General features: G+C 42.2%; 1 protein-coding gene across 1 annotated transcript; it reads right to left on the bottom strand.

Annotated features, from left to right (window-relative positions):
• Positions 1-647: 647 nt before the first annotated feature.
• Positions 648-11566, bottom strand: LOC104842683 (BTB/POZ domain-containing protein KCTD19-like). Its single transcript, XM_010585195.1, is given in 10 exon segments — positions 648-735; positions 2676-2818; positions 3205-3308; positions 6058-6218; positions 7469-7667; positions 7888-7912; positions 7914-8011; positions 8935-9126; positions 9473-9627; positions 11289-11566. Coding segments are annotated over 10 exon segments (1443 nt in total).
• Between the last annotated feature and the right edge of the window lie 11851 nt (positions 11567-23417).

The following is a 23417-nucleotide window of genomic DNA, read 5'->3' as shown; positions in this document are numbered from 1 at the left end:
TGGTCTCCGGTAACATTGAATACTAATTGCTATTTTAATAGCAAAACATCTTTTAGAAGAACATCCAATCTTATTTTTAAAGTTGTCAGCAATGGAAAAATACGTCTCTGAGAAAGTGTTCAATGATTAATTCATATACAAAAAGTTATTTTCAACATTAATTTATCAAGATTTAAATTCCAGCAGGTCTCAACCCTTTTCTGTGATGCTGCATCAAAGATATACCATTCTACACTCTGCAGTGCTGGTGAATCCTCCAGTGGGTCTGCAGAAACCAGCTGGGGCTTGGCAAAGCCAGGGCTGAGCCAAAGCTAATAAATCAGAATGTCTTTGCTTGGTCTGCTGTCTCGGTACAATGGTTTCCAGTATGCATTGCAATATCCTCAGTATCTGGACTTAGGGGTGTATCTCTGTTGCCTTTTTCCTTGGTTACTGGAGAACTGACCAAGGACTACTCTTACTTTCCAGTACCCAAACAACTGATGGGAAAAAATGTGGCCCAAAAGATAGTGGAATTGCTTATCTTCCAGTGGTTGTGTTTCAGAAGGAAAGCAGAAAGTTGTGCCCCTTTCAAAGGACAAACACTGCTAGGTCAGAGGAAAGGACATTATATGATAGAAAAGAAAAAGAAAGAAGAGAATTTTTATCTACCTGTATGCATCAGAGTGATAAAGTGCCTCTAAAAGAGAAGGGATTTGGTACTCCTCTGCTTCTTGACAAAAGAGAGACCATTCTCTGTAAGCTGCAAATAAATTGAACTGTAAAATTGCTAAAAAACAATCTTACCAGATTATCTTTTCTAAATATATATATTAATTTTGGAAACTTAGACAATCACTACACAAAAATGAAAGATGCATTTTCTTTTAACAAGTGATTTTTCTTTTAACAGATGGACAAATAGCCTATCATTTTAAATACTGAAAAGTACCCAAATAATTTTTTTTCTTTTTTTTTTTTTCTGTTTCATATCTGGCATTCAAACAATGGGAGGAAAAAAAAAAAAAAAGCTTGTTTTACTGACATAAATAGAAATCTTCCCATTTGCTACTATTGACTTCCACGGAGTCTGAATTTTATGTCAGGAATCCCTGAATAGATGGCACACTTTTGAAAAGGTGCAACCAAAATAAATGAGCTCCTAAACTAGAGGTGTTCAGCAGCAGCCCTCTGAATCTTTGTGAAACTTGCTATTCTCAACACCTTTCCCAGCTATTTCCTTTCTGCTAGTGAAATTAAAACCTCTGTCCCTTCTTTTTCTTTCTTTCTTTAATTAGCCATGGGTATTGATGATAAAACTCTGAGAAGCAGGAATCCTATTCTGCTCTGTGACACTCATGACACTTTTCTCATGTGGAAAATTCACCATGGCATTTTCCATAGGGAATCCCATAAAAAGGGTTCATGGGTTCGACGGGCTACTAGGAAATCCACCATTCCCAGAAATACTCTTAGCCCTAGAACATGATTATCTCTGCTAGTAGGCTCTTAGCATTGTGCTTGGTCCTACCCAATTTACACTCTCTCCAATAATTCCCAGGCATGGTTTGGCCATTCCGATGTTCCTGGGACTGTTTGCAGTGGACAGGAGGAGTGAAGCTATTGTCTCCAGGAGGTTAAAGCAGAAAGGCAGCTGGCCTCAGTGACCAGAAACATTCCCAGACATACTTTGTATATAGAACCATAGTGTCTGACATCTGGTTTCCTATGCCTTCGATGACAGACATGAAAGCAACCAGCGGTTATTATATCAAAGCATTCACTGGTGTAACATTTTTATTGACTTCGGAGAAAAGAATGAAAATCCTTACTCCTCTTGGAAATGGCTAAGTGCACTAAAAATGACCACATCAACTGGTGATCTGTAGTGGATATTCTGCCTACTAGAAACGATCCAACAAACAAGGGTTTCAAGGACTGAAGAGGCCAAAAGATCTTCTGATGCCAGGTAGACCTTCATTGCTGAATGTCAAAAATTGTAACGTGTAGTGGTGACAGAAGCAGGGAAACTGCTACAAGAAGCCATAGCACCGAAGGGTCAGGTCTGGGCAATCTCAGGGGCAAGTGAGACACCTTGAAGGAATATCCTTAGGAGACTGGTGTTTTAAGCCATCTCAATTTCTGATGACTGATAAGATTTAGAGATCTAATAGATTGATATGCATATGGATGGAGAGTGCCCTCTCTTCTTTAAGCATCCCCTGTTCCTCCATTCCTATACCATTGCAGTTTTGGAAGATACATTTTTCAGCATTAGAACAGAGATACCACTAGAGGGGGCAGATGGAGTATTTTTCAGCTGGACTAGCCAGATTCGCTGTCCCTGTCTCATAAAAAGACAAAAATCTGAAGAGGGATGCAATGACTTCATCAATAAAAACATTTACTTTTTTGCTAAAGGCATGCACACAATGCACCGATCTGCAATATACCCTGCAGTACAGTGTCTAGCATACCGATCATTAAAATAAAGGCACACACACTGAAACAAAAACATCTCTCAATCTCTAAAATGCAATAATTTATGTTTAGATAGAATAGTTTACTTTAGGACTGGAAAGTCTTAATTCTTTTGGATAATATTTCTACAAAAATCAGAAGACAAATCCCTATGCTTACTTCCCCTACAACCATCTAATAATAGATGCACACACACATGCATTCACTCTGCTTACTTAAATTCAGCTGGCAAAAACAATTTCCCAAGTCTTAGAAAGTTGAGAACGTGTCGAAACATTTGCTCATCTCCATGGATTAGAAGATTTTGACCATATGTGATCCAACAGACTTTCTTGTCATTTGACAACAGCTCTGGGTACTACAGAAATAAAAATACATTAAGACCATATTTCTGGTGTTATGTATAGAAAGAAAGAAATTGAAACAGGATTTTTCCTTTCTCAGTGAAAGAATGAAACCAGTTCCATCAAGTCGACTTATATTATTATCCAAAGTACTTACATTGTTAGCCTAGAAAGTACTTTCTTGGGAAGCCAAGATTTATTTCCCCTCAGGTTCCTGAACATACTTCCCCGAGTATAAAATGCCCAGTCTACATGTGAAGTTCTAATAATTCCAAGTTTTCAGGTCAAAACCATTCTAATAATCCTTATTACTAGAAGTATAGATTCTAGTCCGTAGAATTATACATTCTGTCTAGGAAGGTTCATGTGAAGGCAATCCAAAGACAATTAATTACCATACCTTCACTAAAGTCTGTAAGCAAGTTTCATACTAGTTACTTCCTACATAAAATTTCACAATCTGATGGAGTGAGCATACGGATACTTCTGCTGTCCAGTCTGTATCTAGAGACAGAGTAACAAATGGAAAGGTGACAACTAAGATAACTGCAAGTAGTAATTATTTTGTTACATATACCAAGTTAATATGATATGGGATTTTACATCAAAATATTGCAAATAATAATTCTTTGAAATAGTGAAGTAATAGAGTGTACTCTATGCACATGGAGCTGGAACTCTCATGGGGTTTTTTAGGGGTCATACACAATTGCAAGCAAAAGGCAAGTCAGGATGTAATGTCAGAGTAGTGGGCAACTTCGTCCATCCATGCTGCAGCAAACCATCCCTCCTCAGTAGATTTAAAATAAGCAAGAAGGCTATATGCAGTAGCACAGTCATGTTTGCTCATTTATGTCACCTAAGGTAGGGGAATTTAAGTATGCTGTTACATTGCCACAGAAAGAAATAATTTATTTCTAAAGTACTGGAAATAAGGGGAAAATCTGAAAGGTCTTTTAAAGTGAAGACTCAGCCTGTCAGCAAGTGTAAAGCTAGTGGAATTCCAGGGCAACCTGGAATAGAGCTACCACATCATTTCCCATTTTTGCAAGGAGCCCCACTTCTTTATTTCCTTTGAAGATGACAGTATCTGGGCAGGTGCAAGCCTCAAAGAGCTCTTAGGCACAAAGAGCAGATATAACACAACAGCTTTAGATGTATTTCAGTCTGGGTTCAGCCCACATCTTACCTCAGTGTGGCAGCAAAGATCTAGGAAAGTTTCTGTCAGAATCTTTACTAGTATAGTTCACATTATTATTTATAGTCAGTAAGTTCTGGGACACTGTTTTAGGAAAATCAGAATACATTTGCATTACAAAGAAATGGTTTAAAAAAAACCAAACCACTAACTTTGAAAAGGACTCCAGATTGGAGAATTGTGTTTCTTACAATAACCTAGGCCTTTACAGAAGATATAGGCAAGTCACACTCTTAAAGAAGTTATTTATAGGGCTACGGATAATGATATAAATAGATTCTATTAGCTCTAAACAATGAACAAACTAGCATATGCTTGTCTGATGTAGCTACTCTAATGGGACCATCCATCTCCCATAACATATGTGCAATTGAAGTGTCATATACTACTAAGACATTTGAGTTAGAGTTACTTTTTCTAGCATGTGTTATCCACCAGGCTACACAATAATGACACAGAATTCATTAACTGCTGTTTCAATTTAAGATCAAACCCTCTTTCTCAAGGATTATAATTCCATCTGAAAATTGGTAAGGTTCACTCCTTTTTGCATATACCCCTATTGTGTGGGGCAGGGAAGAATACTTTGAACATCAGCCCCTTCACCTTACTCTGGTGAAATATGCTGATGGCTCAAAAATGGGAAAGATAATCATCCCCTACAGAAAGACTCGGAGGACTTTGAGGGTGGAGTAAACTGGAAGTAAGGTCACTACTACAAAATAAGAAGCCAGATTTGCAAATAAACAACAGGAAGTACATTTAGGATCCTACAAGCTGAAGTTTGAGCCAGGAGGTTTGTGCCTGTGTGGGGCAAAGGGCTGCCTGCGCTCATTCATCACGAAGTGATTGCCACCAGTGGAACAAGGAACTGCAAATGAGACTGTAGGATATAACTGAGGGGGCTAAGTCCAGCAGAATTAGTTGTAGTGTAGTCTAAAGTATTGGGAAGGTTTCAACTGGATTACCTTGTACAGAGTGTGATTAAATTTCTTTCCTTGAGCACATGGCATAACAGAAAAGGTGGAAAGAACTGGCTGTGTTCAGCCTTTGGAAGAACAGGTTAGAAAAGGATCTTATTGTCTACAGCTAATGGAGGATATAGGGAAGACAGAGCCAGATCCTTCTTAGTGGTACAAAGTGCTAGGCCAAGAGGCAATGGAAAATGTTGGAACATAGGAAATTACACGTATGACTATTTAATTAGCACAAGGATAGTCAACTATTGGAACAGGAGTCCAGAAAGGCTGCAGGATCTCCATCCTTGGAGATACTGAAAGCTTTTCCTGGCAAGGTCATGAGCAACCCGACCTAACTGATCCTGCTCTGAGCAGAGTGTTGGACTAAATGACCTCCAGAGATCTCTTCTGGCCTAAATTCTATGAATATGGGGAAATAGGGATAGGTGAAAAGAAAAATCCCTAGGTCAGAGGAACATATTAACTCTTGTTAAAAAGCCACAACAAAGGTTGATAGAAAGTGCGATGATTTTTCTATAGATTCATTAGAGAAGAAGAGAGTATAAAACAAAATGGAAACAGCATTTAAGTTAGAGGTCAGTTTTAACAAGAGCGAAATGTGGCTGTGAATGCACTTAGGCTGGAAGTTAGAAATAGATTCCTTAGTTTAACAGCAAGAGTTGTAAGAAATGTCCCACATCAGAAAAGTGGGAGCAAAAGAAACCTTGCTATCTTTAAAGTAGAACATGTTTGGATGAAAGTAACTTGGACAGTCTAAGCTTGAAAGAACTAGATTCAGCGAACTAGTTCAGTGATGAGTGCTACCTAAATCCAGTGTAGACTTGCTCTATATTTCACCTAGAAGCTAATGTTACTACTCTAGCATTCACTGATCAGCAACAGCCAGTTAACAAAGCAACGGAGTAACAGTAGATCTTTGGAAAACACACACTGTCAGTCAGTGAGACTTTCAGGTTATTTTTGTACTTAACAATTCCTCAAAAGTAGATGTAGATTATTGACTGATTAATTGTATTCAAGCAACACTGCTCATTCTACTTTAAAATGAAAGCGTTCTTGAGAAATCCTGACTTACTATAATCTCTGCTCCCTGCTGGTATCTGTTGTTTCAGAGAGCATTTTAAAGCATCTTTCATTGGCTCGTATGTGGCGTCCCTTTTGTCCAAATAAGCACAGAGGTCTTTGATTTCAGAAATATTTTCAGTGAGAGGAAGCCGGCAAGTTCCCAGCCAATTCCTATCCAAAAGAAGAGGAAATCACTGAATTTTTTATCCTTGCTTTATATTTTTACTGCTAATTTTTTAATGAGTACAAGTCAGGAGACATGAGTTCTCCTAAAAATGTTTTTTATACCTACTGAGCTTTACTCATAAATTTCCACACCTTTCTTTGTATGGAGAACAATCCAACATTGACAAATAAAGCAATTGCAGTGGAGCCATCAAATAATGATCTGCAATAGTTTTCAATAAAGTTTTTAATATGGTATTTCTCCTACACTGGATCATTCACTAGTGCCAACAGCAAGTACAGACAAGATGCCAGGAGCAGAGATGAGCTGACTGTACGTTTGATCTTCCTGTTGTCTTTTTATCGCCCTTTTCAGACTGGGTATTATGTGTTTGTCCTAGATTTAAAGTTGGCTAAAAGGTGGAGGAAGTTTTTCAGTCCATGGTTGATGGAAATATGCACAGCTGAGCATATTATTGCAAGGCAGGCTTGAATCGCAACCAACTGGATTCGTTGTGATTTCTTTTGGTTTTCTTAATTCAAATCACAACAAGCAGGTGAAAGAAAATGGTACACGCTTTTTAATAGAGAGTATTAAAATGTGTATTTTAATGGCCAGCTTTATGACTCACCTAGTGAGTGTCTGTATTTAAGAAATGTCTCTCTGTCACAGCAAAGATGTCTGACTTCTACATTTACATTTTCACCTATTTCAGGAAAGAGGTGCTAATGATTCACTAAGGAGCCATTTTCCTATATGATAGGGACTTTATTAAACCAGTACGCTGGTATGGTAAGTCTGAGCAATAATGCTAACAATATGTGGAATTTGTCTCAAAGGACCAAGTTGAAACACAGTATTCAGAAGTCTACATTCTTTCGTGGACTAGACATAGAAGTATGACTTTTGGGTGACTTCAGAAAAGCCTGTACCCATAGGCATTTAGATGCTTTTGAAAATCCAATACAAAGTTTTCTGAATGAATAGTAAATCTTTAATAACCACATGTTCTTAAAACTTAACAAGTTTACATATACTACTTCGGAATTTCAGGCTTACAAGCCTACAATATGATAGAAGAATGCCAACTCGCATAATTACAGTCACCTGCAAGTTTAGCTGAAAATGAATACAAATTCTAGAAGACAAGCTGCTGAAAATCAGACTCTTTTTCAACTACAAAACCCATTAAATAACTTAAGGTTCTTTCAAAAGGTTATGTTGATATTGCCTGGTATGAAGGCAGGGTGGGTACCTGGCACGTTGGAAGAGAATGCCGTCACCAGAGAGGTGCAGGCAGCTCCAGCCCAGGTCGCTGCCCATGCAGAGCTGTCCCAGTGCCGAATCCGGGTAGTTGGCCAGCAGCCCCAGCACCATGGCGTAGAGTGGGGATCATGGTGGGGACTCCCATGCCACTGCCCCCCCGCCACCCCCAGCCCCCACGGAGCAGCTGCCTGCAAGGAAAGGAGGTCAAGACTGCACCCCAGAAGGTCAGCGGTTAATAATCACCACCATATTTTCCACTATTTTCAACTTTTATGGAAACAAGTTGCTAACTCACCTCAGTGTTGATAATATTTATATAATTTCTGTTTCAAACACCCAATTTCACAAGATAACATTAAAACCAATGCATATAAGGAAGAAAATATATAGCTATGTACATTCTATTACCTCTATAGATCTTCACAGCATCTATAAAGCTCAGGAATTCCCAGAATTAAAGCTTCTTCCTCCAAGGCATCTATGTTGGAGAAGTCATAAGGCAACAACATCTTCTCTGAGCAAAGAAAATTAACTTGAAAATAAAAATAAAACATAGGAAGTGTGTGTTGATGTCTTCTGTCCACTGCTCAGATCTAGCAAAAACAGGTTCTTGTAATTTCCGTCAGTATTACTACTCACATACGTACATATACACAGCAGATAAATGGACAGCAGGGAACACTTTGTCTTTGAAAACACAGTCCTAAAACCAAGGTTTATGCTAGAGGAGACCAGACACAGCATAAATGATAGGGGAAGCACAGAACTAGGTTAGTTTTGTTTATCACAGCATCCCAACAGATTCATCTAAGAGGTTTCCTGTCTGTTTGGCTGCTTTTTTCCCCCTAGGCACAGTCCCATCCCACTGTGCATTTAAACATGTGCTTTCCCATATGCTAACATCAGAGGACTGGCAGAGCAAAACTGCAGCAATTCCATATCTAGCTCATCTTAACTGAGTTCATAGAGGATGAAATGCTATGTTGATGGGGGATGTATGTGACCCTGCCAGACTTTTGAAAAGTACTTGTCTTTTCTTGAAGCTGGAAGATTATTTAATGAATGAAACATGATTTTTTACTAGTGAAAAGGAGCAAGATTGAGTAGATATTTAGAGTCACCATGTCAGTGTTGTCTACTTTAATTACTGATTGTTAACAGCAGTTGTGGTACCTGATGCCATTAATATATTTTAGTTCAGAAAACCACTGCATTAATAAAACCCAAATAAGCAGGGCCATAAGTGGGTAAATTTAGGTACATGTACTCTGGAAGCCACCCTGTAGAGCGTTTGTTTCTTGACTGATAAATAGGGCAGTAAAAGTGGCAGATGGCAAAACCAAACCAAAAGATTCTGATCTTTAAAGAAGTATTATTGAAGGCAGACAGAAACAGTTTAATATAAAAAAAAAATTGATTTAGACATGTCAGAATAATTAAAAAAAAAGCAGTTACCTATGAAGCGGAACTCACTGCACTTGCACTCAGTCAGGGCTGCATTCTCAAGCAGCCACAGCAAATTGTTGTCATTAACTAGTACAGGATATTTTGCCACCAAATCTAGTGGCAAAAACCAGTAATTCACTTCATCTTCTGTACCTAGTAAAGGTGTATCCACTAGCCCTAGGGGAGCTCTTTCATGTAACCCTAGGAAAAGAAAATCAGAGAAAAATCAAGACATAAAGAAAAATGGAACTCAGATATGCACTTTGGAGATCTGACCAGTACAACAAAACCAATAAAAGTGCATTGATCTTGTGCAATTTTTAATGTTCACCAAAGGATGAAGTCTTACAGCCCAGCACAAATGAACAAACGTTTGCATGGGGTTTCCTATTTTTAAAATAAAGATGACTAATGAAAAACAAATAAAAATCACACAAAATAAACTTTGCAAGACTAAAATATTCCTGGCTTGCAACAACTGACAACAGTCTATGGGCACTCCTAATGCAAAAGGATGCAAAATGATTTGTCAATTTGGGACACTTACCTGTGAATGCTGGACTGTTAGGAGGAATCTCTGGTGGCTTGCTAGTACACTTTTGTGTTCTCCAGTAATTCAGAGATGTTCTTTCAGCTACTGGTATATCTGCAGGCTGCACATGTAAGTTATATTTCTCCTCCTTCAAATTATCTAAAATCTGTTAAGATATGTAAAGTTTTTCTATTTATTACTTCAATTCAAATAGCTAATCCAAAAATTAAAAGCAGCCATGGGAAAGAGTCTAATGCATTCTATGCTGTACTTGACATCTATCAAAATACACCAGGGAATATTGTGTACAGGCAAGAACAAACATGTATTAGATTCCTAAGTTTTAGGTACCTCAAGGTAACTGGAGTGAACATGTGGAGAACATTTATAAGAACTAGTAATATAATTAGAGTCATTCATATATTCAAAAAAAGCCAACTATTTTTTAACATTTGAGTTTTAATGGCACATTCTTGTATTCTAGCTCTGGAATTCAAGACAGCACACTGGCATGCATAAAAGTATACAACAATAGATATAGCCAAGAACCCAACACAAAGCTTGAAAGACCTTTTGGGCTTTTTTTAATAACAAACATCTTTATGATAAGCTGTAGAAATTAAATTATTAGAAAGGGGAATAGATGTTTGGCTCAGTGATAGGAATAATTAACAGTCTGTATTTCCTAATCTTTTACTGAATTATAAAAAAATTACTTTAAAATTGGAACAAATGGTTATGTACTGTTGTAGGATATTATGTATAAAGTAACTTTAGGGCCACGGTTATGACTTCTAAAGCACATGCGTAAAAAAAAAACACAACCACGTGAATTAATAAGGTTACACTGACAAGCACTTAAAAACCAGAAAATACAAGAATTCTAGTTTGGTGGAATGTGTTCCTGGCCATACCACAACAGGTCCATGTTAAATATGTGATCATGTAAGGATTGTTAATACAATAGACTACTGAGGTTTGGTGGTCTTCCTCTCCCAACCTATTTGGAGATGTTACATCTTTAAACACAGTGCTAAAAGAAAATCCAAAAATGTTCATGTTAAACCCAAAATGTTAATATTTTGGGTTAAAAAGATCAAGCATCATAGCATTTTTGAGACAATTCCACAAAAAAAAAAGTTTTAGAAAACAAAAGAATCTCAGAGTTTAATCTAAACTTAGAGGAAATGCAAATATTAATGTATGAAAATACACATTTCATCCAGCCAGGAAGCATGGACTCAACCTTCAGTGGCACAACACTGTAATTACAATAAAAAAAATACTTGTAGCTAAATAGCAAATTAAATATTCGTTACAGATATCCGTTTAACATTTCTGTTTATACTGCTACAGTATAGGAGAGGAAGAATCATCATTCCCCCATTTCACAGGTTAGTGAATTCAGTAGTGTCACAGTAGGATGAATTTGTTTTCAGGCAGACTGAACTTTCCCAGGGAACAACAGAAGGGGCAGTCCCACCTTCTTCAGATTAGAAGGTTCATATTCAACAAGATTGGTTGGTATAATTGTCATCAAGGACAACAGTTGGCAGATAAAAGCCTGTGTTTGCTTTAACTTTAGTTTAAAAAGCAAGTAATGACTATCAAATGAGGTCTTACAGAAAGGTCAAGCATCAAATTTGTAACATTTTCTGTACTCACCAACGGAGGCAGATGAATTGAATGTGGCAATTATTTGTTTGGACACCTATTGCAGGCATTGATGAAGTTATATACACAAACTCTTTGACATCCTTCTACAGACCAAATTATCTAAGAATAAAAAGAAATTCTAGAAAAGCCACATAGAATATCCTACTTTAGCTGTAATAAAGGTGTCAGCTGCAAAATTAATGCTTGCTCACACAATAAGTTCAATTCAGCATAGCTGAAAAAAGATAACTTTGAAGTCTGCATGTAATAATGAAGGTGCCTAAATACAAAACCATCTTGGTCAATAAGTAATCTTAGATTTTCAGATTGATCTTGTACAGAAGCTTCTTTCCATACCAGAGATTCAGGAAACTGAGCAACTTTAATTTTGGGAATTGAGAAATACCAGCCACTGACATTAAAATTAACTAACTCTTCTTCTGCAGATTCCATAATGCTGTCTGATTCCTTCAAACAGAAGAGGAAAATATATCAAGAGGCAAGAATGAACCTGTAAACTCTGAAACAATGTGATGTTTTATTTTAAAACTCCATTGGGCTTTGCATTTTATTTTACATGGTAGTTTGACAAAAAATAAAGCATGGGGCAAATGACCTAGACCATTACCTTCCCATTCACTTGTGCATGCACATTCCTTAGTTAATACGTGTTTATAGTCATGGGTCACATCAAGTCAGCAAATTGCAAGGTTTTACGTAATGTAATACTTATGGTTAAACCTTGGAACAACCTGGTATACACATATACTGAGTTTGTTCCACAGAAGAGAAAATGAAATATGACAAATGCCTTCCTTAAGTATTCAAATAAAAGTAATGAAATGCAAATAAATGCCACATAACCTCCTTCACAACCCATTGCCTATGGACACACCATTCTATACAGTTAGGTAGTACTTTAATGTGCAGATATTTATTACTATGTCAGTCACAAACCTCTTGACAAGACACGAAAGAAAACAATTGTTGACAGTGAAAGGATGCTTGGTAAGCACATAGGTGGCTGTCAGCTAAGCAGAGAGAAAATTCACCTAAAGCAGGGCAACAACACACAGTCAAGGCCTGTAGCCAACTTTTTCATGTTATTGTATCACACTGAGATATGGATTAGTCTGTGACCTACTAAAATGGACAGAAAAGTCAATTCAAGCCTGAAAACAGAGAACGTCTGCCTGCCTTTCCCACATCAGCTAGCTTCCAAAGCCAAGGAGACAGTGTTTGTACTGACAATGGACAACACAATTCTTAGAGCAGAAAAAAAACGTGGTGGAAAATGATACCTGATGTCTACAATGTTTTTAGGCTATTTCTCATACAAGTGACTACAGAAAAGGGAGTCAAAAGGAAATTTGGAAAAGCATGGGGGGAAAAAAACCCCACTCTTAATGAATGCAAGAATTGAATTTAGTAGCTTCTAAAGAGAGCTTGTACCTTCTAGAGAACTCATAATGAAAACTAATGATAGAGAACCACAGTTACGTTGCCCTCAAAGTATGCTTAGCCAAGACTTTTTCATAGATACTCTCACCAACTTCTTACACCGATACTACTCAGCAATTTCAAAACAAATTAAATATTTGAAAACAACAATTAAAAAAAAAAGTTCAAGCAAGAAAGATGAAAATTTTAAAAAGAAAAACGACAGGATACTAAAATCTTGATATTTCTAAAGCTCATTTCCAATTTTGGGGGACAGGAGAAGAGAGCCGCTACCACCAAAACCCTCTCATCTATACCATTGCTCCAGGAACACTACTTCCAGACATGCTTGAGGCAATTCACATTGCTCAGGCTGCCATTTTATGGGCATCAGCCCCAAGCTAGCAGCCCACTGCTGTGCAAAAGGGGTCTTACCCCCTTCTCCCATGCCCTCCTCCCAGCCATGTCTTGTGCCCCTCCATCACATCAGGCCTTGGGCTAATCTAACTCACTTAAAATAGCAAGAAATGGCAGACCTGCCACCCCTCCCCAGGCTTGGGGTGGGTTTGTGAGGGGAGGCCCCTTCCCTTCTGCCTCACCTCAGCAGGCCGCAGGCGGGTCCTAACATGGCGGCATCGCGAGGCAACGGGCGAGAGACAACGGGGGGCGGCACCCAGGTGTGGTGAGGGTGACAAGGCCGAGGGACAAAGCAGGGTGGTGGGTGACAGGAGCCCTGTGGTTGGGGTAGGGGAGTCGTGGGCAGCTGAAGGGCTTGAGGTGATGGGGGGCACAGGAGCAGGGCAAGGTTACCTGTGACCACAGAGCCAGGTTTAAAGCCAGAGCGCGCAGGCTGCTTGCACACCCTGAGGATGCTGCAATAGCAAATTATAATTATAACCTGTTCCCACCAGCGCCTATCTGCTGTGGGAAGACCCTTCTCTTCCCACGGAGGGGGTGGTTAGATGCATTCGTTTGCAGGATGGAGGTGCCCACCTTGGTGGTTGAGGCTAGAGATGGTGACTTTCTTCCAGTTCCAGTACTCACAGGTTAAGCTTTGTAATTTTCCCGTCTTCAGGACATATATTAATTGGGCTTTTGTGAGCCAGCAAGTTAATAAAAAGCCAGTGGTAATCCTGTTGTTATCGCTAACCAACAACTCACCATAAAATACAGGTGTGTGCCATCACTAAGAGTATTTACTCAAAGATTTTGAAAGCACCACTTGTACTATAAACCACAATAAAACCCACAAAACACATAACACCAAAGGGATTCTTTTTTTACTGTCTCAGTGGTTTCTGATCAAACATAAGTTACAGCTATGAAGATTAGTTAAAATAGGTGCCAGGATCAGCTGCCACCATGCTGCTCTGAGCTGCCTCAGCTCTGCAGAAGCAGCAGTGGCAAAAGGGATAACATATTATTTGACCCAGTAAATGAGATAACTAAACACAAAACTCAACAGGACAAGTCCGTGAAATATAAAGAAGGGATCTATAGGGAGCTACACCTCAGTTTGGCTTTTCATTTCTTCTGTTATTGCTGAAAATAGTGATGCAAACATACAGTGGGGTTTTTTTTTCTGGTGGCTTTATGATTAAGCCTTCCTCCTGAGCTTATTGCATTGCAGTCTGTAGGCACAACAGAAGGTAAAAAAGGGGCTACAACTTTTTGTCGTGCTTGACTTCCCAAGCTGATGCCATGAAGTGGACTGTATGGTCAAGCATGGCTGGTTTTGGCTCTCATTCCCATCCTGAATGCTGGGATGAGCAAGTACCTACAGGTAGGAGGAGGAGAAGTCCATACCTTGACCTGCAGTGAATGAGGGGAGTATGTAGTGTTCAGGGCTCACTTTCAAAAAAAAAAAAAAAAGCAGCAAATTTCTATTTTAGAATTGATTTGGGAACAGAGATCCTCAATTTTATACCAGTCAGTGAAAGCATAGCACCCAAAGTTGCTTGTACACCTGGTGATCAGACCTCATTTAAATTCAGTCTTTTAGTCGTGAACAGCATACTGCTGCTTTTTGAATACAAAGCTGGCAGTGCTGTGGAGAGACTCAGTTTTAAAATCCCTTCACCATGAGTTACTGCATTATCTATTTTACCTGCATATATGGGTTTTGTGACCTCTGTGACAACCCCAGGACCAGGGAGCTCCCAGATGAGGATCCCTAGAAAGGAAGGAACCATCCTACTGCAAGGACTGAGCCTCTCAAAACCCCAGAGGAAGTGGCAGGGCCACAATTTATTTTAAAAGCCAATTAACACAATGACAGAGTTTTTTAATTAGATGCTGTTTGTGTCATTTCTCTTAGATAAAATAGGAAACAGGTGAGAAGCAAGACCCAAGGAATAAAAAAAAAAGCCAAGGAAAACTGGAATATGACAGCTTATTACTTGACTAATCATTGTTAGCATGCAGGATTTTTAGCTTTTAAAACCAAAGAATTTAAGGAAGGCTTTAGGTAAAGATATAGGAGTGCTCACCAATATTTTTATGATTTCTCTGGGGACAAGGCCAGCATTAAAAAAAAAAAAAAAAAAAGCATCGATATGAATGCAGGCTAACTCCACATTTTAATATAAGTTTTATATATATTAATAATTTATATATTAAATGTTAATATATAAATAAACGTGTAAAATAGTAACTGCATCCTGGTACTGTGTCACACCTCACCAATGGGATTATATGTCTTTAGCATGTATTTAAGTTCACCCATTATCAGCTCTGCTTACTGGAAGTCTCAGCTGGCATGAAGACTACTTTATTTAATTGCTTTATTTATAATCTCCCCAGACAGCAATTTGGAGACTGCTACTGAGGCAGGTTTTTGTGTCAGGTTTTTTATTTCGGAGTTGCTGGTTTCTCTGCCATCCTCTCCTGGTAGGCTTGCCTGCAAAAAAAATCACAGCAATATCGCAGCAATGCTGGATGTTTTTAATGACAGATCTATTAGGGAGGGTGAAGGAAGGGCTGCCAGACTATATTTTGGCATAAGGGGGAAAAGGGGAGAGTTTGTTTTCTGAAAAATAAAGCATAAAATAAGGATAATTTTATTATGCCATCGATAAATACATACTGTATAAACAAATGGATGGTCACCATTGTCCTCTCTCGCCTATACAGCGTGAACCCATTGACAGTTCAAAAGCTTTGCTATCAGATGGGTCCTGTCTTTAGGTGGTGCCTAGGGAGTTTTATCCATATGCAGCTAAGCGTTTCACTTTGACATCCCCCACGGCACATCCCTGCTGGCCAGACAGCTGCCACGCAGAGGAGCTGTTCAGCTGTCAACTGGCCTCTCCTCGTTCCCAGGAAAACAAACAAACAGCAAACACTCATCTGCCAGCCTTCACCACCCTGTTCATATCCATTTTGTCTCACGTCCAACCCTGGAAAGATCTGAGTCTGTCCACTCCATAGCAAGACTTCTAGAAACACTTGTCATCCTCTGGATGATCTTCAGGGCGATCTTCACTGCCAAGTACCATAGTTGTTCAAATTTTTGCATTTCCCAGATGCTGCACATGCATTTGGGCTGTGGTTTTATGTTTTACTCAATACGATCACACTGCAGCCTGTCACAGGTCCTGGTCCACTGCACTGCCTCCAGCTGTGCTCCTGCTCCCTTCCTCAGGTTGCATTTAACAAACACATGGCTGTGGGTTGCTTCACATCAAATCGGACTCTTGATCCAGTGGAAAACTGGTCATCTTTTTCTTGGTGGATCTTACTCACCCTAACACATTGAGTCGGGAAATGAGATGTCTGGGCTCAGTGAGATACCCTCCCTGACACGGTCCACCTAGAGAAGAACCCAAGCTCATCCAATTGTGATGTTAACCCCACCAAGCTCCTCACTCTTCTCAAAGCTCTGTCTCGGTGGAGCAAGAAATGCTTGCTGGATTTATGAGGGCAGAAAGACGGAGCTTAATGGATAGGAGCCTCTTTTGATTTTGTAATTTACCTTGAAGTCTACTGGGTAAAAACCCCAGGAGAATGAGGTTGCATGACTTTCCCAAGACCACTGGCTAAACCTGTAGCAATAATGTGAGCAGGAGGATGCTGACTTTTTCCCTCCTCTGCTCCGTAGCCTCATACTCATGCTCCTTGACACTAAAATGCATAACGCAGGGATAGCATTGCAGATGCTGCAGGGAAATGTTTAAATCCAAAACTAAAATCTGTTTCCAATTAGGTCTCAAAAAAAAAAAATCCATAGAAACATTTCTGTTTAGATTTGTTTTCTGACATCACCTAAGATCCCTGCCAAAATGCCTGAATAGCTTTTTGTGTTTCAGATTTTACTGTTTGTTTCGGTTATTTTTTGCACACCTATGCAGGAATGCTTCGAAAATGTCTTTTTTCTTTAGAAGTGTGTTTCAAACAAATAATTCAAAGCAGTGACATAAGGGTTCACTTAAACTCACACCGTGTTACACTCATTGTCATTTATCACTCTTCAGAGGGCTCACCAGCATCATTGGAAAGACTCCTAGGGACTTACCAGGCACTGGCAGAACTGTAGAAAAGTGATTCATTTCTCTTGACATTTGTGACCCTTTGTGATTTTTGGGATTTTTATTTTGTTTTCTTTTGCCTTGTCTCATCACAGATGGATTATCTGATGCAGCAGCTGGGTGAAGGGCTGGAGGAAAGCCATGTATCAGCTTGCACGTTACAAGAGATGGATCAGGCTGCTGCTTCTAGTTATTGCATCTCAAGAAGTCAAACATCCACATACAGTAGGGCAAAATGGAAGGATTCCTTTATAGCCTTCTGGGCATCAAGTAAATGGTGGCTGATGTGGCTTTATAAGGCTCCCAAGAACTGGTGCAATACAACCACACACGTGTTATGCCAGTGCCAGATATGCCTTTTCTGGGAGCTTTGAGTCACTGTACAGCAAAAACAAGATTACTATAAGGTAATAAGGAACCAGTAACATCATAGGATGGATACCTTGACTGCTGAAGGACCAAAACAAGCTTTCCTACAAACTGAATGTGATTATCAGGTATTTTCAGTCTGTCCTTCCCTCAGACAGGCAAACTGACAGCAGTCCAAACCTTCATCCCCATTTGTCCAGCACACTTCAATGGCTGGTATAAAAGGTAAGAGGAGTGATGTAATCTGAGACAGCCTCACAAGCTGGATGGCCAAGGAGGTTCAAGCATCTCCTCTGACCTGCCCCGGAGCAGGGGTCACACAGTTCTGTGCCCTGGATGCTGCAGGGTCAGGAAGGTAGCACTGAACTGTGGGATGGGCTTTAGCCACTCCTACAGCCCTGAGTTTTAAAGACTTTGGGTTACAAAGAATGTTCCACAATCCCTCACAGGCTGCTCTGGAGATATTTTGCTGAATGTAACCTCCAGCCGCTGGATCCCACAGTCCCCTTTTGTCTCTCAGAACAGCCCTGCTTGTTAGAAAGATGCTCAGTACAGCAGTACTGGTAAGCTCAACCTTCTCCCTGTGTTTCCTTCAGATGAGTTATTTTGGGAAAATGGCCATCTGAGTTCCCAGGTGGAATTTCTAAGACTGGAAGTGAAACAACTTACCAGACCTCAGGAGACCAGGGCTCTTCTGCAGGACAGTCAGAGGAATGGGCCAGTCGCAGGGCAGGTACACAGCTTGCCTGTCATGGCAGGAGGTGGTAACTGTGTCCTAGCAGAACTCCCCCGGTCCTGTCATGTATGTTTCTTGTAATACCCCTGCACTGGTGGCAAATGGATGAATTCAGGACTTTGACACAAGCGAGCTATTTTGGTGATCATTAGTGCATATTGTATGCTTCAGGAGGCTGGAACTGGTTACAGACTTCTAAGCCAAGCTACGAAAATGCCAGTTCAGTGAGTGGAAAGTCAGGAATATTCTGTGTCTGATGAAGCTGGTTTTTTTAGGGAAAGTATCTCAGGTCAAAATGAGAGAGAGGACACTTGCCTTTTGCAATCATAGCACTCCACTGATGTGCTTCCAGCTGTCTTAGCACATGCTATCAATCTCTTTGAATGGTTTCTATCAGTTATTAACCATTCTAAGCCAGCTATGTGTGAAATCTTAAAATGAATCATAGCTGTAGTTGTAGTCATCTTGAAATACAGAGTTCTAAGCTACAAACTTAGAGCTCTAAGTAAACAAGTTTTAAAATGTAATTTTGAATAAATGGAAATCTTTATAGCAGGTTCACTCTCCTGAATGTGTGCTCATTGGGGTTTTTTTCTGCAACAACCTTCCTCAGGTCTTTAGTGCCCACAAACTGTCCTGCTGCAGCAGTTGACTAAAGAGAGCAGCCACACTGTTCACAAAACAACTCTTCCAGCTGAGAAATGCACTAGGCATGAGACATCATCCCCACTAGGAAGAACTACATTGGTACCCTCAGCACACGGCTCTGGTCAGCACTGCAGTTCACAGCAATTATGCAATTGTCCTCTGTACAGGGGAAAAAATAGACATTAAATATGGATTGTGTTCAGTTTTATTTGTATGAAATCTCATGCTGTATTTAAAGCTGGTGAATCTAATCCTTGGGGTTTTTTTTATTTCTCTGCATCTTCCTGCTTCTATCTTCCCATGTTCTTACATTTCTGCTGCAGTTATTACATTAACAAAAAGTGGGGATGACTCCTGTATAATAACATTTTACCTGAAACCATGCTGTGCTGGGAAGATGGTAATTTAGTTAATTGAATTCCCTCTAAAATGGTACTGAATCAATATTCCAGCACAGTGCTGGCAACACGTAGCTGGCAATGAAGTATTGCATGTAACATTTGTGGTCAAACCAATATCTCAGGGCACTGACTGCAAGGATTTGAAGTTTTAGTCTCAGGTTTAGATGTAAACCTCCAAGAAAGTGCCTGACCCACCGGGATACAAGCTGTTCTCTGAGTCTTGTCTGAACATGATTTACAGCCTAGTCTGTGTATTTTGGAAACCGTTGTCCATCAGACTAGCAGTAAAATGGAAAAGTACTGAGGAAGGCAGCTCAGGTACAACTCAGTAGGGAAGCTGTTTTGCCTGGACTGAGACCAAGGATCTGCACTGTACCAGCGCAATACACTCCATGGAGGGATGCTTGCTGTGGGAGCAGTTTTTTTGGAACGGCAACATCTGTGAGCTCTTCCTGGTGCTCCTGCACAGGGACAGAAAGGGTGAGACCTTGTCGGGCTTATTGGCATCCACTGTCTCACTCTTCTAGGAATGAACTTATGTCCTTGAGGAACACAGCAATCAGACCTCATCAGTATGTCTGGTCAAACCACTTACCCCAGAGAAAAATGACCTCTCAGAGGGGCCAGAGCCCTCGTCCCAGGCACACAACTTGCTGATGTGTGAAGCACATCAGACATGACCCCAGATGATTTTAGAAACTCTCTAGGGAAGTGACCTTGGGGGCAGAGAACACATTTTACAGCTAAATTTATCATAACCACTCAGCTGGGCCTTCTGGGCTGCACGTCTCACTGGCAAGCTGGGACATCACCCTGTAAGAGGGTCTGGGTTTGTCCAAAATGGTGGAGCAGGTGAGTGTTTGTGGTGGCAAGGTTGGGGGTGAGGTCTGGCGTGCCCCTCCACTGCGGAAGTGCAGCCAGAGAGTGACCAAGGGGAAGAAACAATTGGGAAGGAGAAAAAAGCTTTATGTCTGGGACTTGGATCAATGCAAACAGCATAAATAATGGCTGAGACACCTTCCTCCTGCTGGCTTTTCCACTGTGAGGGAATTACACACTGCCTGCAAAATGTCTTTCTTGAGCTGGTATGGAGCCAACCTCAGAGCATGTGCTTGGCCAGAGCAAATTCATTAGCACAGGGGAAATGGCTGCAAGCCCTTTTGTTTGGGCTGTGTCACTTTTCATCACAGAAAGTAGTTCTGCAACTAGTATTTTAAGGTTTCTGCTGTCTCAGCAGCCTGTGGTACCACTTCAAGCTTCACTGGGAAAACAGCTGGAGCTGCTGGTCCCATCGAAGTTCCTTCAGGTTATGGTCTTCTTGAGGGCTGAGCACCCCAACTTGGCCTTTCCTTGTCTGTCCTGTGCTCCAGTGCCAACCATCCTGGGGACCTCTGCTTTCCTGTCCACATTAGTCATGAAGACTGATGTTTAAAGGCCATATTCCTTGCACTTACCTCCCTGTGAGGCCATGTCTCCACCTGGTTTCAACCATGCATAGAGGCTGTGTGATGTGTCTGTAATGCAGATCACAGCCGCAGTACTTCAGGTGTTTTTTCTAAAGGGCCTTCACACCCTCCTGCAAGGATGAACTGGACGAGCCTTGTACACACAGCCAACAGCTCCCCAGGAGATCACTACACTGGTATTTAGAAAGTTTTCCATTTTCGGTGAAGACCCAAATCAACATCTCATTGTTCCCAGGAAGCTGTTCCCATCACTTCAGGGGAAGTGACTTCTTTTCAGGTTGATCTTAGGCACTTCGCAGCCATTAGACCCTATTGGGTCTTTACCCGCGCTAATTCTCCCCAGGGCTGGTTTGGCAGGACTGAGATGCCAGCTTAGGTGATGCCAACCAGCCTGGCCAGAGTGGTCTGGCCATTGCTACCCTCACCACCCAGCCCTGTCCCCATGCAGGGAACAGCATGTGCTGGAGCTGCCTCCTTGGGAACAAGGAGAAGGTCAGAGGGGGAAAGTCCCGTGTAAGCTGTGGAATGAGTGGTGGAGAACTTGAAGAGGAGCTGAAACAGGTAAGGAGCAGCTTTAGGCTGGGCGATTTGGCAGTGCATGGGAACTGCTAGCCACTGCGTGACCTCTGCCATGACTTCACAGGCTGCAAAGAAGCTGCTTCTGCTCAGGATTCAGAGCAGGATGCAACCGACTGATGGCAAGGCTCGGCTGAGCTGACTGTCTGAGGAAAGTCCGGCTGTCCCTGCCCTGGCTACTTCATCACCTGAGCAGCAGCAGCTCAGCTCCCCTTGCTTCTAGATGAACTTATGGAGGTAAGTCCAAGTGAGGACCCATCCACCCTCCTTGCAGGCTTACAAACCATGGGAGTTCAGCAGCTGCTAGGTGGACAGCTGACCTGCTGAGGTACCCAGGCTCAAAGGCAGAGGTGGGGTGAGCAGCTGGGGGGAGGAACGACTGCTGCTCCCAAATGCCATGCTGTGCTCTGCCGCTGGACACAGGGATGCCAGAGCTGCTGCTCTTGCCACATGCAAGCTTAAAACCGGGCAGAAATCCCCTTCCCAGGCTTGATTTCCCAGTATCAAAAGCATGTCAGCACCCATAACTCCCCTTCAGAGCTGCCCCAACATGGGTACCCTGCTTTGCTCCACCACCAGGTCCTGACTAGAGCCATGTACAGGCAGGGGATGAGTCCCATGGGGCCTGGCCTGCTCACCTCTTCACAGAATGTTCTTCCTTCACAAAGCCTCCAAGTCTGCATACATGGATGGGGCTGTGGATGGCACCTCCTGCAAGGCAGTGCAGACGGCCTTGCTCTGGGAATTTTGCACCTCATTTTTGCAGCCGGGCAATGGAGTCAGCGAAGGGTTAAAGCCCCCCCCTGCCCCGAGCAACAACTTTTCAAAGGAGGAACATTGGATCTCCGAAAGAGCATTTAGGGGCACAGCCAGCCACGAACTCCCTCTGATCTGCTCAAAGGAGGGCTAATATCCCCCTCCGCCCTCACCCCCAGCCTGCCACTGGTAGACACTGGTAGACCCTCACTGGGGTGAGGCTGAAACCAGCCCAGAAGATGACAACCTCTTCCCTCTCCTGTGTTTTAAAAAGCAGGCGGCTAGGATGCAGATGGTGCAATGTTGTGCGTTGGCAGGGAGTGAGCCCGCCCAAGCCACGTGCGTGCCCCCAGCACATCCCTTGCAGTGTGGGTAGTGCCAGCACCACAGCCAAGGTACCTGTAAAATAACCCGTCGGTTATTTACGGAGCCTGGCCCCTAACAGATGACCACGGAGGTGGGTATCTAGCTGGAAAGCCTGGCACTGCCACCCAGGCAGCGCTGCAGCCAGCTCTGCCCATGCCTGGGATCTGGGTGGCAGCGCCTGCACCCAGCCTCATGCACCCAACCCCATCCCAGAGCTGCCATCCCATCCTGGAGCCCAGCCTGTTCCCAGGGATCGTTACCAGGAGCTCCTGTGTTTGGTTGCAAACAGAGCAGGAGAGGGAGCCAGGCGCTCATGTTTGTGTGCCTGTGGTTGCTCAGGCAACTTGGGGCCAGCCAGAGGCTGCCAAAACCACCAATGGCCAGGGTTGAGCCCATGGCACGGCTGCCCTGGGGCGGCATGGCCAGCCGAGCCTCCCACCATCCGGCTGGGTGAGCGGGCAAAGGGGCTCTCACTGCTCGGTCCCGCTGAACACAACCAGACTGGGGGCATCAGTGCGGATGGGGTTTTATTGCAGCACGGGTCTGCAGCATCCTTTGGTTTGGGCTTCACAAAGGCGGCGGGAGGCCATGGGGGTTCAAGTCAGAGACCTTTGCTGATGGCCAGGCAACACCAAGCTCTCCCGGGGTGCATCCCAGGGCTGGGCCGGGAGCATCCTGGCAGCAATGGCACTAACAGCACCACAGGGTCTGAGCTTCCTGCGGTGCTGGGCAAGCAGCAAAGCCGGGCAGCCCCGTGGTGAGGGCACTGGTGGGGAAGGAAGGAGGCAGCTGTGGTGTAACTGGTGCAGGGTTAAGGTAAGTCCCCAGGAGGTCTGCAGGGAAGACAGGCTGCAGTCCCCAGTGGGACTGGCAGGGAGGGTGCCCTGAAATCTGGGGCTGAGGTAGGGAAGGTCTGGGTGCCAGCTGGCCAGGGGAGCCCTAAGGAGCAGTGCTGTTAGTACGGCGAGCACTGCCAGCGGCAGGGGGCTGGGGGAGACAGCACAGTGCAGGGGCGGGGGG

The sequence above is a fragment of the Haliaeetus leucocephalus genome, unplaced genomic scaffold (assembly GCF_000737465.1).
Source record: "Haliaeetus leucocephalus isolate CR32 unplaced genomic scaffold, Haliaeetus_leucocephalus-4.0 Scaffold92, whole genome shotgun sequence".
In the NCBI taxonomy this organism is placed as follows: Eukaryota; Metazoa; Chordata; class Aves; order Accipitriformes; family Accipitridae; genus Haliaeetus; species Haliaeetus leucocephalus.
The sequence above is the reverse complement of the archived record's forward strand: the minus strand, read 5'-3'. Positions and strand labels throughout refer to the sequence as shown.